At 33.1% G+C, this 13,257-nt stretch overlaps 1 protein-coding gene and 1 pseudogene across 3 annotated transcripts; both read left to right on the top strand.

Annotated features, from left to right (window-relative positions):
- Positions 1-833: 833 nt before the first annotated feature.
- Positions 834-2,741, top strand: LOC148193000 (uncharacterized; annotated as a pseudogene).
- A 709-nt stretch (positions 2,742-3,450) lies between these two features.
- LOC148192999 ((+)-neomenthol dehydrogenase-like) lies at positions 3,451-10,816 on the top strand. 3 transcript variants are annotated; one of them, XM_088097939.1, is made up of 12 exons: positions 3,451-3,690; positions 3,905-3,996; positions 4,265-4,333; positions 4,427-4,488; positions 4,598-4,844; positions 5,611-5,669; positions 5,891-5,947; positions 6,036-6,123; positions 6,246-6,354; positions 9,322-9,419; positions 9,572-9,766; positions 10,325-10,816. In XM_088097939.1, exons 4-6 carry the CDS (start codon positions 4,469-4,471, stop codon positions 5,647-5,649), a joined length of 306 nt encoding a protein of 101 aa, XP_087954065.1. In that variant the 5' UTR covers positions 3,451-3,690; positions 3,905-3,996; positions 4,265-4,333; positions 4,427-4,468; the 3' UTR covers positions 5,650-5,669; positions 5,891-5,947; positions 6,036-6,123; positions 6,246-6,354; positions 9,322-9,419; positions 9,572-9,766; positions 10,325-10,816. The 3 variants fall into 3 exon arrangements, with proteins under 3 accessions (XP_087954065.1, XP_087954064.1, XP_087954066.1); XM_088097938.1 differs by lacking the exon at positions 10,325-10,816 and having other exon boundaries at positions 9,572-9,992; XM_088097940.1 differs by lacking the exon at positions 10,325-10,816 and having other exon boundaries at positions 5,870-5,947; positions 9,572-9,992.
- Positions 10,817-13,257: the final 2,441 nt, after the last annotated feature.

Raw genomic sequence — 13,257 nt, 5'->3', positions numbered from 1 at the left:
TGTTGTGGTCCCCGTCGTCGGATTGTGTTCCATTTTTTATTACAATGTTGTGGTCCCCCCACGTTTAAAGTGATTTTTGTCTGTGTGTTTGTGAGTGCTTTTTGTTTATGGTTTTAATACATGTTTTCTCGTCATGTGATTACATTATAGGTGTATAAATACTTATATATAGTGTTTTGCATCATGGACGAGGATATTGAGGTTGTCTTTCACCATGGAGGGAAATTAGTTAATGATGGGAAGCTTAAGTATGAAGGGGGGAGACATCTAGGTTTATGTTTGACCCAGATGTTTGGAGTTATTTCGTGGTTGTTAGTGTAGTGAAATCTTTGGGATACCATGGGTTTAAAGATATGTGGTACTCTGTAGGAGGGGCTTCAGTGTTGGATGATAAGTTAGAGCCTCTGTGTGATGACACTGCTGCCATGCATATGGTTAATTTAGCTAGGCTGAATGGTGAGGTGCATGTGTTTGTGATACACCCTGTTTGTGAACCCGAAGTCATACATATGCTGGAATATGTTGCTAATGATGAAGGACAAGTTGAAGAGAGGGGTGGTGTTGATTGTGAACAACAACAAATGGGTGATGTTGATGCTGAAGAACAGGAGATGGGTGAAAAAGTGGAAGTTGATGCTGTTATGGAGGAAGAGGTTGTTAGAGTTGAAGAAGTTGGTGGTGTGTTGGAAGAGATGGGTGATGTTGATGCTGAAGAACAGGAGATGGGTGAACAAGTGGAAGTTGATGCTGTTATGGAGGAAGAGGTTGTTAGAGTTGAAGAAGTTGGTGGTGTGTTGGAAGAGATAGGTGATGTTGATGGTGAAGAATAAGAGATGGGTGAACAAGTGGAAGTTGATGCTGTTATGGAGGAAGAGGTTGTTAGAGTTGAAGAAGTTGGTGGTGTGTTGGAAGAGATGGATGATGTTGATGGTGAAGAACAAGAGATGAGTGAACAAGTGGAAGTTGAGGCTGTTATGGAGGAAGAGGTTGATGGAGTTGAACAAGTTCAGGAAGTTGGTGGTGATGGTGAACATGAAGGTGAAGAAGAGAATGAAGTTGAAGGAGATGTGGAAATCCGAAGCTGGAATTCCTCTTTTGAGAATGGTAGTGGTGATGGAAATACTAAGTGGTTGGAGGGGCTAGTTGATGTCAATGTTGGTTGTGATATAGATGATGATATACATGTAGAATTTGGAGGGAAATGTGGAAGTGGAAGTCCAAAGTATGTCAAATGACTGTAGTGGACCATGTTCCAGTGTGAGTTCTGACAGCATGTTTGATGTTAATATGGAGGGTGAGAATGATAGAGGTTTGTCAGATGATGAGTGGGAATCTGAACAATTAATTAGTGGAGCAGAAAGTGATGAAGAAGATATCGGTGTAGAGGGTTATGGGACTTTTGCAACATTTGTGTTGCCAAAAAGTATGGTTGACTTTAAGTGGGAAGTTGGGACATATTTTGCTGAAAAGCACGACATTTTAGAGGCTATAAAAAGTTATGTGTTGGATAATGGAAGAAATATTAAGTTTGTTAAGAATGATAAACAAAGAATGAGGGTCAAATGTGTGGGTGGAAAATGTAAATGCCCATGGAGGTTATATTGTGGTTATATGAAGGCAGTCAAAACATGGCAATTGAGAACAATGCTGGACAACCATACCTGCAGCAAGGAGTTCAACCTTAAATTAATTGATGCCAAGTGGTTGAGCAAGAAGATTCATAAAACTATTAGCGATAATCCTATAGTAAAGGGTGAGGATATAAGGGAAAAAGTTCAAAGGAAATGAAACATTGGTATTTCAAGGTGTATGGCCTATAGGGCCAAAAACATAGCAACAGAGCAAATTGATGGCTCTTTCAAAGAATAGTATAAAAGGTTATATGATTATGCCCATGAGTTGGTGGCCAAAAATCCAAGGTCAACAGTGAAACTAAAGGTTGAGGATGTGAGGGGTGAAGTCGTTTTCAAGCGATTCTATGTATGTTTAAAGGCTTGCAAAGACAGATTTATGTCATGCAGGCCAATTATTGGTTTAGATGGAGCACTTTTGAAAGGTAAGTACGGTGGTGAGTTGTTAACAGCTGTGGGCCGAGATGGGAATGAGCAGATGTTGCCAATTACATATTGTGTTGTTGAAGTTGAGAACAAGGATTCATGGAGGTGGTTCTTGGAACTATTGGTAGATGACCTTGGAGGGGCTGAAATTTGTTCTTCATTTACCTTCATATCAGACCAACAAAAGGTAATAGTAATCATTAATTTGTAATTGTACATTTTAACTTTAGGGTCTTAAGTATTGGTTGGCTGTATTGATTACTTGTATATTGTATTGCAGGTTCTACTTTATGCAATAAATGAATTGCTTCCTAGAGTTGACCAAAGGTTTTGTGTGAGGCATATGTATGCCAACTTTAGGAAGAAATACCCTGGTAAAAACCTGAAGCGTTTAATGTGGAGGGCAGCTACAGCCACACATCCACAAACCTGGGAGATGGAAATGAGAAACATAAGAGCAGTGAACGAAGATGCTTATAAGCATTTGATTGCCATCCCTCCAAGGTTAGTCTTCAAAAGTACAACATAATTCCTTATTCATATAATGTTAATAATAATTCTATTATTTGTTGTAGGTATTGGTCAAGATCAAGGTTCACTGAAAGAGCTAAATGTGACACCTTAGTAAACAATATGAGTGAGGGCTTCAACAGGGCTTCAACAGTGTCTTGGAACCAGGAGTAAACCCATAATTACTTTGTTGGAGAACATACGGCTTTACCTCATGCAAAGATGGGCCAAGAACAGGTCAAGCATATCATCATTTACTGGATCCATTTGTCCCAAGATCCTATGCAGATTTAGAAAGGAATCTCAGTTAACTAAAAATTGGATTCCTAGGTAAATTCCATCCACAACTTCTATGTTATCTTAATTTACTACTGTGGTTCGTAATTATTGTTGTCTTCTTCTACACAGTTGGTCAGGCAACAAGCTATTTGAAGTTCGTCACATGTCTAACAATGGAGATAAGTTCGTAGTCAACATAGATGACTCCTCATGCACATGCAGAACTTGGATGATGACTGGAATCCCCTGTTGTCATTCATTGGCTGCAATGAAGTTCCTCAACATTGATGGAGAACAATTTATTGACTCTTTCTACATGAAGTCCAGATATGAGGAGAAATATTCAACAATTATATATCCCATAAATGGAGCCAACACTACAAGAAAATTGCATTTTATATACTGATTATTATATACGGATTTGAATCCGTATATAATAAAAATGTTACATACGGATATTATATACGGATTCGTTATATACAGATATTATATACGGATTTATTATATACGGATTTTATATACGGATTTATAATTAATTAATAAATAAATAAAATTAAGTTATTTTAAGTCGTCAACCCTTTCTTTTTTTCTCACTCGCGCTACAACCATTTCTTGTTTGGAAAAAGGGTCGAGGCACTCCCACCACCAAACCTATTCTTCTTTCTCTTTCACTTCAACCCTTCCTAAATCAGTGTTCTGGTCGTGGTTCTCTCTCGTCGAGCCCTCCTTCCCCTTCTGTGGAGCCTCGGTTCTCTTTCGTTGAGCTTTCGTAGGTCGCGCATTGAAACCCTAATTTTCCCTCATTCGAACCATGATTGTGCGGCCTTGGTACCATGGTTAATTGGTAAGTAATGTTTAATTCTCATTGAGCTAAATTTTTGAATTGCAAAAACCCTAATCCTCTTTTTCTCTCATCCATTTTCGATTTATGCAATTCCTCGCGTGATAAGGTTCTATTTCTTCCCCGCAAAGCTATTTTGCACGAATTTCTTTTTTCTACATTTATTTCCTCTTGTTAATCACCCAAGATTTAAAGCTTTTGTTGCACTAAAAAACAGATACTTTTCGTGCTTGCGTTTTGATTTTCGCAATGGCCTCCAAAGCTCCTAGATCGAGGATTGGTCACGAGAGTAGAGCCAAACTGCAAAAGGTTAGTTTGCGTGTTCATCTTCTTCATAGTCGTCTCTCAGCTTTTTAATTTGTTTTTGTTTTTTGTTTGGATAATTCCGGCTTTGAATGATACTGCTGTTACTGGTTGAGAAATTAAAAAGAAACTTATTAATAATTATTTAAATAACACTTGTGGTGATTGAAATTGACTAATAAGAAAAAGAACGGTAACAGAAAGAATAGTAAATATTTTATTCTTTTTCTATGAAATCTATTTTCAAGTTTTTTGTCCTTTTCATTTGGCACAGAAAGAAGCAAGACATAATCGACAGGCACTGTAGAAGATTGTAGTTACAGACATGCCGGCTTGAGCATTGGTATTCTTAGTAATGAATAGGAAACCATAATTTGTGGAATTCATATTCAGAGCTCAAAGATATGCATAAATAACATCTTGGTAACCATAACAGGTTTGTAATAAGCTGCATATCAGTTCATAGTTGAAACTGAAGATGGGGGAAGCTACAGAGAGGTATTCTTGCTTTTTCTCTCACAAGTTTGAGATACCAATTATATTGCTGTATTCAAAATATACATTTTCTGAGTCCCTTTGACCTTTGGGATGTGGTTGAGTTGATCAGGTATGCAGTGGTGACAGGAGCAAATAAAGGGATTGGATTAGAGATAGTAAGGCAGTTAGCTTCAGAAGGAATAAAGGTGGTACTCACTGCAACGAATGAAGAGAGGGGTCTTCAAGCATTGGAGACACTCAAAGCCTCTGGTCTTTCTCATCTACTGTTGTTTCATCAGCTAGATGTGGCTCATGATGCAAGTGTAGCTGCTTTTGCAGCTTTTATCAAATCCAAATTTGGTAAACTTGATATTCTGGTAAAATCAGACTTTCATGCTTCTCTCTTTTGTTTGTTCTAAGTTCAAGTTTGTCTCATAAATCTTCCGTGCTTAAGCTTCACTGAATGAAAACTTTAAAGACAAAATTATTTTATTATAGTTTTTAAGATGGTATCAGTATAATCTAAAACTTGTTTTGTCGTGCCTCTCTTATCTTCTGCTATCATATTACTTACTAATATCAAGAAGTATGCTTGAGATCTTATATTTATTAGAGATAAAATAAATTTATTATATATAAATGGAAACAAATCAAATTTTTCCAAGTTTGTTTCATTAAGACGTTTGAATATTTCTTATTATTTCTCTTTCTAACTTTTCATGAAAATCTCATCTCCAACCAAAGTCTTCTGTTTTTTGCTCATTTGTTAAACGAATTCATTGGGTTTGTATAAAAATTGTTCAAACCTGTTGGTGTGTGCATTAACCATTACTTTTAATGATACTTTTAAGACAGTAGAGGCACTAGAGGTTAAAAAGAGATTTCATTGAATCAATTTGACAGATTCCTTTTACATCTAGTCATCATTTGATTAAGATAAATTTTTGTAATGGCTTGAAGGGAATCAATTCTTTACAAATGGTAACCTTTTGTTTTAGCATGTTTCAATATGAAATGTTGTTCTATGCAGGTTAACAACATTTACAAATGGTATATATTTTGTTTCCCAGATATATTTATCTATGGTTTGGTTAATATCTTAAAAGGAGTTATATAATTTACAATGTGTGAATTGACTTGCAGATAAGATACTGGACAAAAGCAATGGAGATGTGGCTATAGATACATATCACCGTTATAAGGTATATGATTTCTTCAAAGTAGTATTTTATTAAGTCATTCTTAAGATATGATAAATTAATTCTTACTATATCTTGAGTATTGTGTTTGTTTTTAGTTTATTCTATTTTAATCGTTGATGCAATATAATAACATTTACATTATACATAAATTTACAAGAAGATGCTAAATTTATGAAGAATATGAACTTGGATTCATACAGATTCTCGATTTCTTGGTCCAGGATTCTACCAAGTAAGTCAAATGCTGAACAATGTCATCAACGAACTATTGGCTAATGGTAAGGTTCAAACTCAGATTTCTTTTATCTCATCACATTCTTCTGTTATCAATGGTGGTATATGACAATTAAATATGAACATTTGTAGGTATAAAACCACTGGTAACTCTTTTCCATTGGGATCTTCCCCAAACTTTAGAAGATGAATACGGTGGCTTCCTAAGTCCTCTCATAATGTGAGTTTTGATTCCAAAGTATTAATTACTTTACTCTTGGAAAATTCAATAGCTAGTTTTGTTGATCAAACACCTGTATCATACTGGATTGAACTTCATTAAACTTTTCTTTGTCATTGCAGGTTGGAAAAGCTATAACAAAAGATGATAAAGCTCAAACATAATTGTTCTGGTTGTGATTACAAGTTGCTAAATTAGTATTGAAGTCCAAAGTGTTATTACTACAGAGAGGTATATGATTCAAATGCTACATAAATATTTTATTGTATTAGTTGGTTAAAATCTTGTTTAATATATATTTGTATAGTGTGGATGCAGGGCATATATATTTATTGTATGGGATGTTAGTCATGATTGATATATTGTTATATATATTACATTTATTACACCTCTAACAGTAGAAGTACAACTAACAATGGAAATTCAAAATCAAATGCAGACAGTTTAGATGCATTGAGAAAGGATCCTGAAGCTGTCACCTCTAACAGTAGAAGTACACAATTCCTTTTTTTGATGTTTTGGTCACTCAATTGTATGGAACTAGTAATTAGAGGAAAAAAATTAATAAGAGTAAATGCATATTGTTGCAGTGACTGCAAAACTGTTTGTCCACTTGATTAGTATGCCAGAATCAATTGATGTCTGATTCACAAGAAATGAAAAACTTGTCAATTTCCAAATTCAAAACGATAGAATTTATAAACACACCCTAATGCCTATTATTTCGAAATTATAAAAAACTAATCAATCAATTTGTGGAAATTAGTTAATTCAGATGTTAAAACGTTTTTAACTTCTACATCTGACTTTTACTGCATGACATCACTAAAATGATAACATTCTGTTTTTCAAGAGTTGAAATATTACTTGTACTTTTAATGTTTTTTCATTTCACAATTTAAGGGGGCTAAAATCCATTGGTTTGGAGAAGTTTGTTGCTTGTTAATATAATAAAAGAACTCCATCGGTACAGTTTTTGATTGGGTTATACCTTTTAGTATTAAATAAAAAAAATCAGGGTGGGTTATTACTTCTATAAGTTTTGCCACATGTACCTGTTTGTATGTTGAATTGGAGACTGATGCAAGCTGATTGAAATTGGAAGTAATTTAACATGTTGTTATTTATACTAATTGTTGTTTTGTTTTTCAAACAAGAGTACATAATATCAACTACAAAACCTAGACCCTGCTGTTACACATTTTTACTATATTAAATGAAAGTGTTTCATTTACTCTTGGAAACTGTTGCCAAAACTTCCTTTTACTTCATACACAATATATATATATATATATATATATATATATATATATATATATATATATATATATATATATAGACACAAACACCTGGAAATTTTTTTTTTATAAGATGCAAATTTAATGAATCTAACAGTTGAATTTCATGATATTTATACTAGTGATTATTTATTTTAAATTTTACATAATTTACATATTTATAAATGTATTACTTAATAAAAAAATTTAAAGACTTTTAAATATTATATTAAGTAATGTGACTATTTTCTAAATATTGAAATTATAATTTTATAAAGTTATATATATACATACGAGTGAGATAGAATTCAGCATCAAGAGTGTTTACTAACCAACAGTGAAAGAAAAAATCTGTCTAATTGTAGAGATTAATTATGAAAGTAAGCCAAGTGTTGAAATTTAGTATGTTTTGTGGAGGTTAACAATGTAAACTAAGAATGATTTGTCGGATAATATATATTCTGAGTGGTTTTTGCAATTTTCCTATGCAATGATTAAAAAGTAATTGGTGACAGTAGATTCTTCAAAGTATGTTGTTGTGGAGGGAGAGGAAGGTCCTGTAGAAGGGCACTTTGATAGTTAATATTTGGTTTAGAAAGTGTAATATGAATAGTACGTTGAAATGCATATGCAAGTGGCTGAAACTCTGTTTATAAAGGAAAGTTTATAAACACCTTAATCAATTTATGTGCCCAAACCACCTTAATCAATTTTCTACTACTCTCTTGTTAATCTGTCATACAGAAATCTCTTTTTATATATAATAGTTCTATATTAGCATTCTCATTTTTGTTTCTTTTACTTTTCTCTCATGCTGTTTTCAACATTCACTAGTGAGAAGCATAGTAGTATGATAAAACTCGCTGTTGAGTTTGGAATATCATGCAATTACAAATAACCCCATATGTCTTTCTCCATTATATGTAATCCTCATGGATCCTGTGTGACTTCGTTGTTGATTTCTCCATCCTTTTGTAATATAAACTGATCAACTTGTGGAATGCCATGTCCCATTTTTCCTACTTAAGCGAAAACACTTTTTTTCCAAAGTCTATCTCCAAAGTTCAAGTTTAAAGTTAATGTAGGATTTGCTGAATATGTAAAAGCAGTAAAAAGGTTCTCTATTTATAATGATCAAGAATGCAAAATAAGGAAACAAAATAAAGGGTAATAAGGGATATAATCATATAATCCCTGATCTCGAGCTATATATCTAACCATATCTTGAATATTAGCCATGCATACTTTTTTAGTTATACAGTATCATATCTATAACATTCCCCCTCTAGATGGAGTATATATCATGAAACTTGTAATAGGGTATCATATCTTTAGCACTCCTCTCTTAAATTTCAATTTGATTATTCCTTGTTCTCCTTGGTCAAGTTCCAATGATCATTGAGGAAATAAAAGTGTAGTTCTTTAACAGTTACAATGATATGGCATATAAAATGACCGAATCAATTAATCATGCATTGCACTGCATACATAATGTTTCAACATTGAAGATTTGGTTTACAATAGTTTGCCATGCTATTTAACATCTCTCATCTGTACAATCAAAATTTAAATTCAAATTGACCTTATGAACTCGGGTAAATGCCTGTTGAAAGATGCCATGCCATTTACTTGCTGTAAGAAAAAGAAGTTTGTGCAATCCTAGATGCATTATTTTCTTAAATTTAATTTTGGTCAGTGCTCATCCTTTTTTTGGTTCTATGAATTTGTTTTATAAAATTATAAAACAATTTTTAATGTGTACATCTATGGGAAATAAGCATTTCATATTTCCCAACTTTAAAGCTTAGGCCCTTACAATATGGTTTCATAGGTGCTATAAACATCTATTACTGGAAAGATGATGAGTGTTAATCTATCTTTCATGAGCGTCTTGCAAATTATTGACTGATTCTTGCTACAGAAATGCTTGAGAGGGAGAAAAGTTGTCAGAACAGAACAGTCTAAACTACGAGAGAAATTTCTTAGCATCTATAGGGAGAACTGTCAGAATTTACACAGGTGAAATTGGATTGTTTACTCTGAATTGTTGCATGACATCTATTTGCTTCCTTTCACTCGGTTTCTCTAAAAATTATTTATTTATTTAGTGTAGTCTGACCCAAACTCTGCACTATTATAACTGAAGTTAATGCCACTTTATTTGCATTCAGGAATGCTTTTGGTCCAGATTCAGATTTCCTCCGTCAGTTCCTCTATTTCTTTAATGCAGTGGCAAAAATAGCAGTGGTGCTGCTATCCAGGAGCTGGATTTGTCCAGCAACTTTTTCAACGGGACACTTCCAAATTCTTTGCTCGAGAACTTGGCAGCAGCTGCTGCAGTTGGAGGAAGTTTGGTGTCTTTGAATGTTAGTAATAACAGCTTCATAGGTCATATTCATACTAAATTTGATAGGAAGTGTTATGATCTATTTAATTTATCCTTCACTAATAATTTATTTCAAAAGTCATATATATGTTGATTAATAGTGTTGGTGAATATGCATTAGGGATAAGTTGTATTATAGTGTATATACTGTAAGGTCTGTTTGTATATTGTGCATGGGAAACTGCTATAAACAGAGTATTTATTTAGCTCTTCTGAAACTATTATATACGGATTTATCCGTATATAAGTTATATACGGAAATTATATACGGATTTATCCGTATATAAGTTATATACGGATAAATCCGTATATAATTTCCGTATATAAGTTATATACGGATAAATCCGTATATAACTTATATACGGATAAATCCGTATATAATTTCCGTATATAAGTTATATACGGATTTATCCGTATATAAATCTAGCTACGACAGTATTATATACGGATTTTTGTCCGTATATAAACACGTATTATATACGGATTTCGGGTCTTATATACGGATTTTTGCTGTATGTAATACGATTTTTTCTTGTAGTGCAACATGTGGAACATTACTCCATATCCTGATGTGTCTCCTCCACACAAAAGAGTATTGCCTGGAAGACCAAAGAGAAAACGAAGACTAAAGCAATGGGAAATGAGGAAGGATGAATCAAGAATGACCAAATCTGGCTTGCGGAAAAGATGTGGCATATGTAGAGAACATGGCCATAACAGAACTCGTTGCCCATCAGCAACCCAAGCAGGAACTATGCCCAGTACATCAGCAACCCAAGTAGGAATTGTGCCTAGTACATGAGCAACCTAACCAACTCCATCCACTCAACAATCTGAAATAGCACATCACTCTCAGCCTCAACCGTAGTACACAGTAGGAATGCTATTTTGTAATATTTTAAGGCTACAAAACATTATGTAGAAAAGCAGTAGATGTAGGAAAACATTATGCTTTTGACAGCAGTTTTATATACTGCTTGAGATTAATTAAATTTCAGCAGATATGCTTAATTTGGTTCCATTATTTATCTGTTGTGTGCATTGATGTTATGTTGATCTTTTAACATGGTTATGTTTCTAAAAGTTATGAAAGTTATAATAGTTATAGTGTGGTTCTGCTAAGATTGGAGGCAGTGTTTGAATGAAAAGGTACAAACGTCTGAATTTGTCTTTTACAATGGTGAAGCTATCAACCACATAAATGTTGCCAATTACTATCAATAAATCTCCAGGAATGATCCAAAATGGGCATGACTCAGAAAGATCAACAGATTGTAGTTGTATATACTGGTTGAGATTAATGAAAATTCTATGAAGTTTATGTAATTTTTTCTTATGAGTTGACTTTGAAACCATTTCATATGATTGTGCTTATTAGTTGACAGTTCATTACGAAGAGTATTTTGGCCAAAAGTTTCAATCAATACTTTGAATTACTTCCTTACCAAAAGTTACAAACAATACAAACTTTTATAGTCAAAATAACTTTCGTTCATTGCATCCTAAGTACATTCCATCATAAGTACAATGAAATCATTCCTATGAACGAAAAAACACCATTGTAAGTACAATAATGTTGACCACAACAAGAACACAGACAATCCCTAACAAGACATTAAGCCTATTTCCCAATGTCTTCACTGAAGAGTCCAAATCACTTATAATCTTCCATCCACCTTCCATTGCTTCTCTGTTCAACAAAGACTCAGATTTGCCTTCACACTTTGCACTCGTTTCCGTTTCAACAACCCTGTGATCTGCACACCATGTGAAATAATCACCATCTTCACCACCATTCTGTGACAAGAAAACACCAATCAGGGCACCCTCGAACTCAAAATAAGAACGAAAAAACCACGAAAAAACCTTACCTTGAACTTAGGGCAGCCCCAAAATTGCTTGCCTCTGTTCTTAACTATTCTTGCAGTTCTGACAACACATTTCATCCCACAATAGCAAAACGGACCACCATTGGTACATCCTCCTCGAGCACCACCCAGACGACATTACTGTATTGCTTCCGCCACCTACTGCATGACGAAGACGAACAAGGATGCATCTCTCAAGGTCAACTTGGATTGAACCCTAAATCCCCAAAATGATACCCCAATTTCTGAACTGGATTGAACTTTGGACGAACCCTAGAAAAACTCAGAAGAATCCCAATCCCTAATTCGATAAAATAACATTCTCAATCCCAATTTTGCTTTAAAACTTTCATTTTCTTTTTACTTAAAAAATTGAATTATCCACGTGCTTCAGCTATCCTACTTCAGTCAGCCACGTCAGTTAAGAAACTGACTACAACGTGCCACGTCAAACACACAATAACGCCGTTGGAGACAATTTAACGGAAAGGATCCAATTGTTGCAATTTTCATAAAATTGGAATCCAATTGAGATTTTAAAAAACAAAAGGACTAAATTGAGATTCTACCCAAAAAAAGGACTTAGTGAATGATTAAACCTTATAATAACTATGAGTAGTGATACATGTAAAGTAATGCTATTTATTTTGACTAGTTGGTGTCAACATCAAATAATTGATTTATATTCTATTATGTGTTATGTGATTCAAAGACATTCACAAGTTAACATAATACAGAAAAAACTTTTTACATCGAATCGTTTTTTACTAGTTTTTTTAGGTGAGACATACATTTACGTATGTTGAAATAATATATATAAATTTACATTTGGTGTTAAAATAACATACATAAATTTATGTTTGGTTCTAGAATAATAGAGGTAAATTTATGTCTGATGCAAATGGGCTAGACATAAATTTTGGCATACATTTCCTCTTTTTTTAGCGTCAAAATTTATTGGTTGTTATTATATTAATAGACGTAAATTATGTCATTGATAGACTTACCAATGTAAATTTTCCAATTATTTTTAATATTTGGTTGGTTTTGGCATAAAACCAAAATCTGAAAACCACAAAAAAGTTCAGAATAATTTATATTTCTCTTACGAAGTTTACGGTACATTTAACAAAATTAAAGTATATATATATATATATATATATATATATATATATATATATATATATATATATATAATGAATACAAAAAAAAAGTGAAAGGAAAAAAATTACTTAAAACCAAATCTTCTTGTAAATGTTTGAAGATATATATAATGAATATAAAAAAAAGTGAAAGGAAAAAAATTACTTAAAACCTAATCTTCTTGTAAATGTTTGAAGATATATATAATGAATATAAAAAAAAGTGAAAGGAAAAAAATTACTTAAAACCTAATCTTCTTGTAAATGTTTGAAGAGATAAGTTGACTTCTCTGCTTATTTCCAACATGTCATTATTTGATAATGGAGAGGCATCAGCAAACTCTTAAAACAAAGATAAAATATTAGCATGTGTAAAGTTTCTCAAACCATACAATTAAAAAACAAATTATACGTGTTTATTTACTTTTGTCCAATCTTTAATGATTTACATCCTAATGATT

This window comes from Vigna umbellata, chromosome 9 (assembly GCF_029865625.1).
Source record: "Vigna umbellata cultivar VRB3 chromosome 9, Vumbellata_1.0, whole genome shotgun sequence".
Lineage (NCBI taxonomy): Eukaryota > Viridiplantae > Streptophyta > Magnoliopsida > Fabales > Fabaceae > Vigna > Vigna umbellata.
The sequence above is the reverse complement of the archived record's forward strand: the minus strand, read 5'-3'. Positions and strand labels throughout refer to the sequence as shown.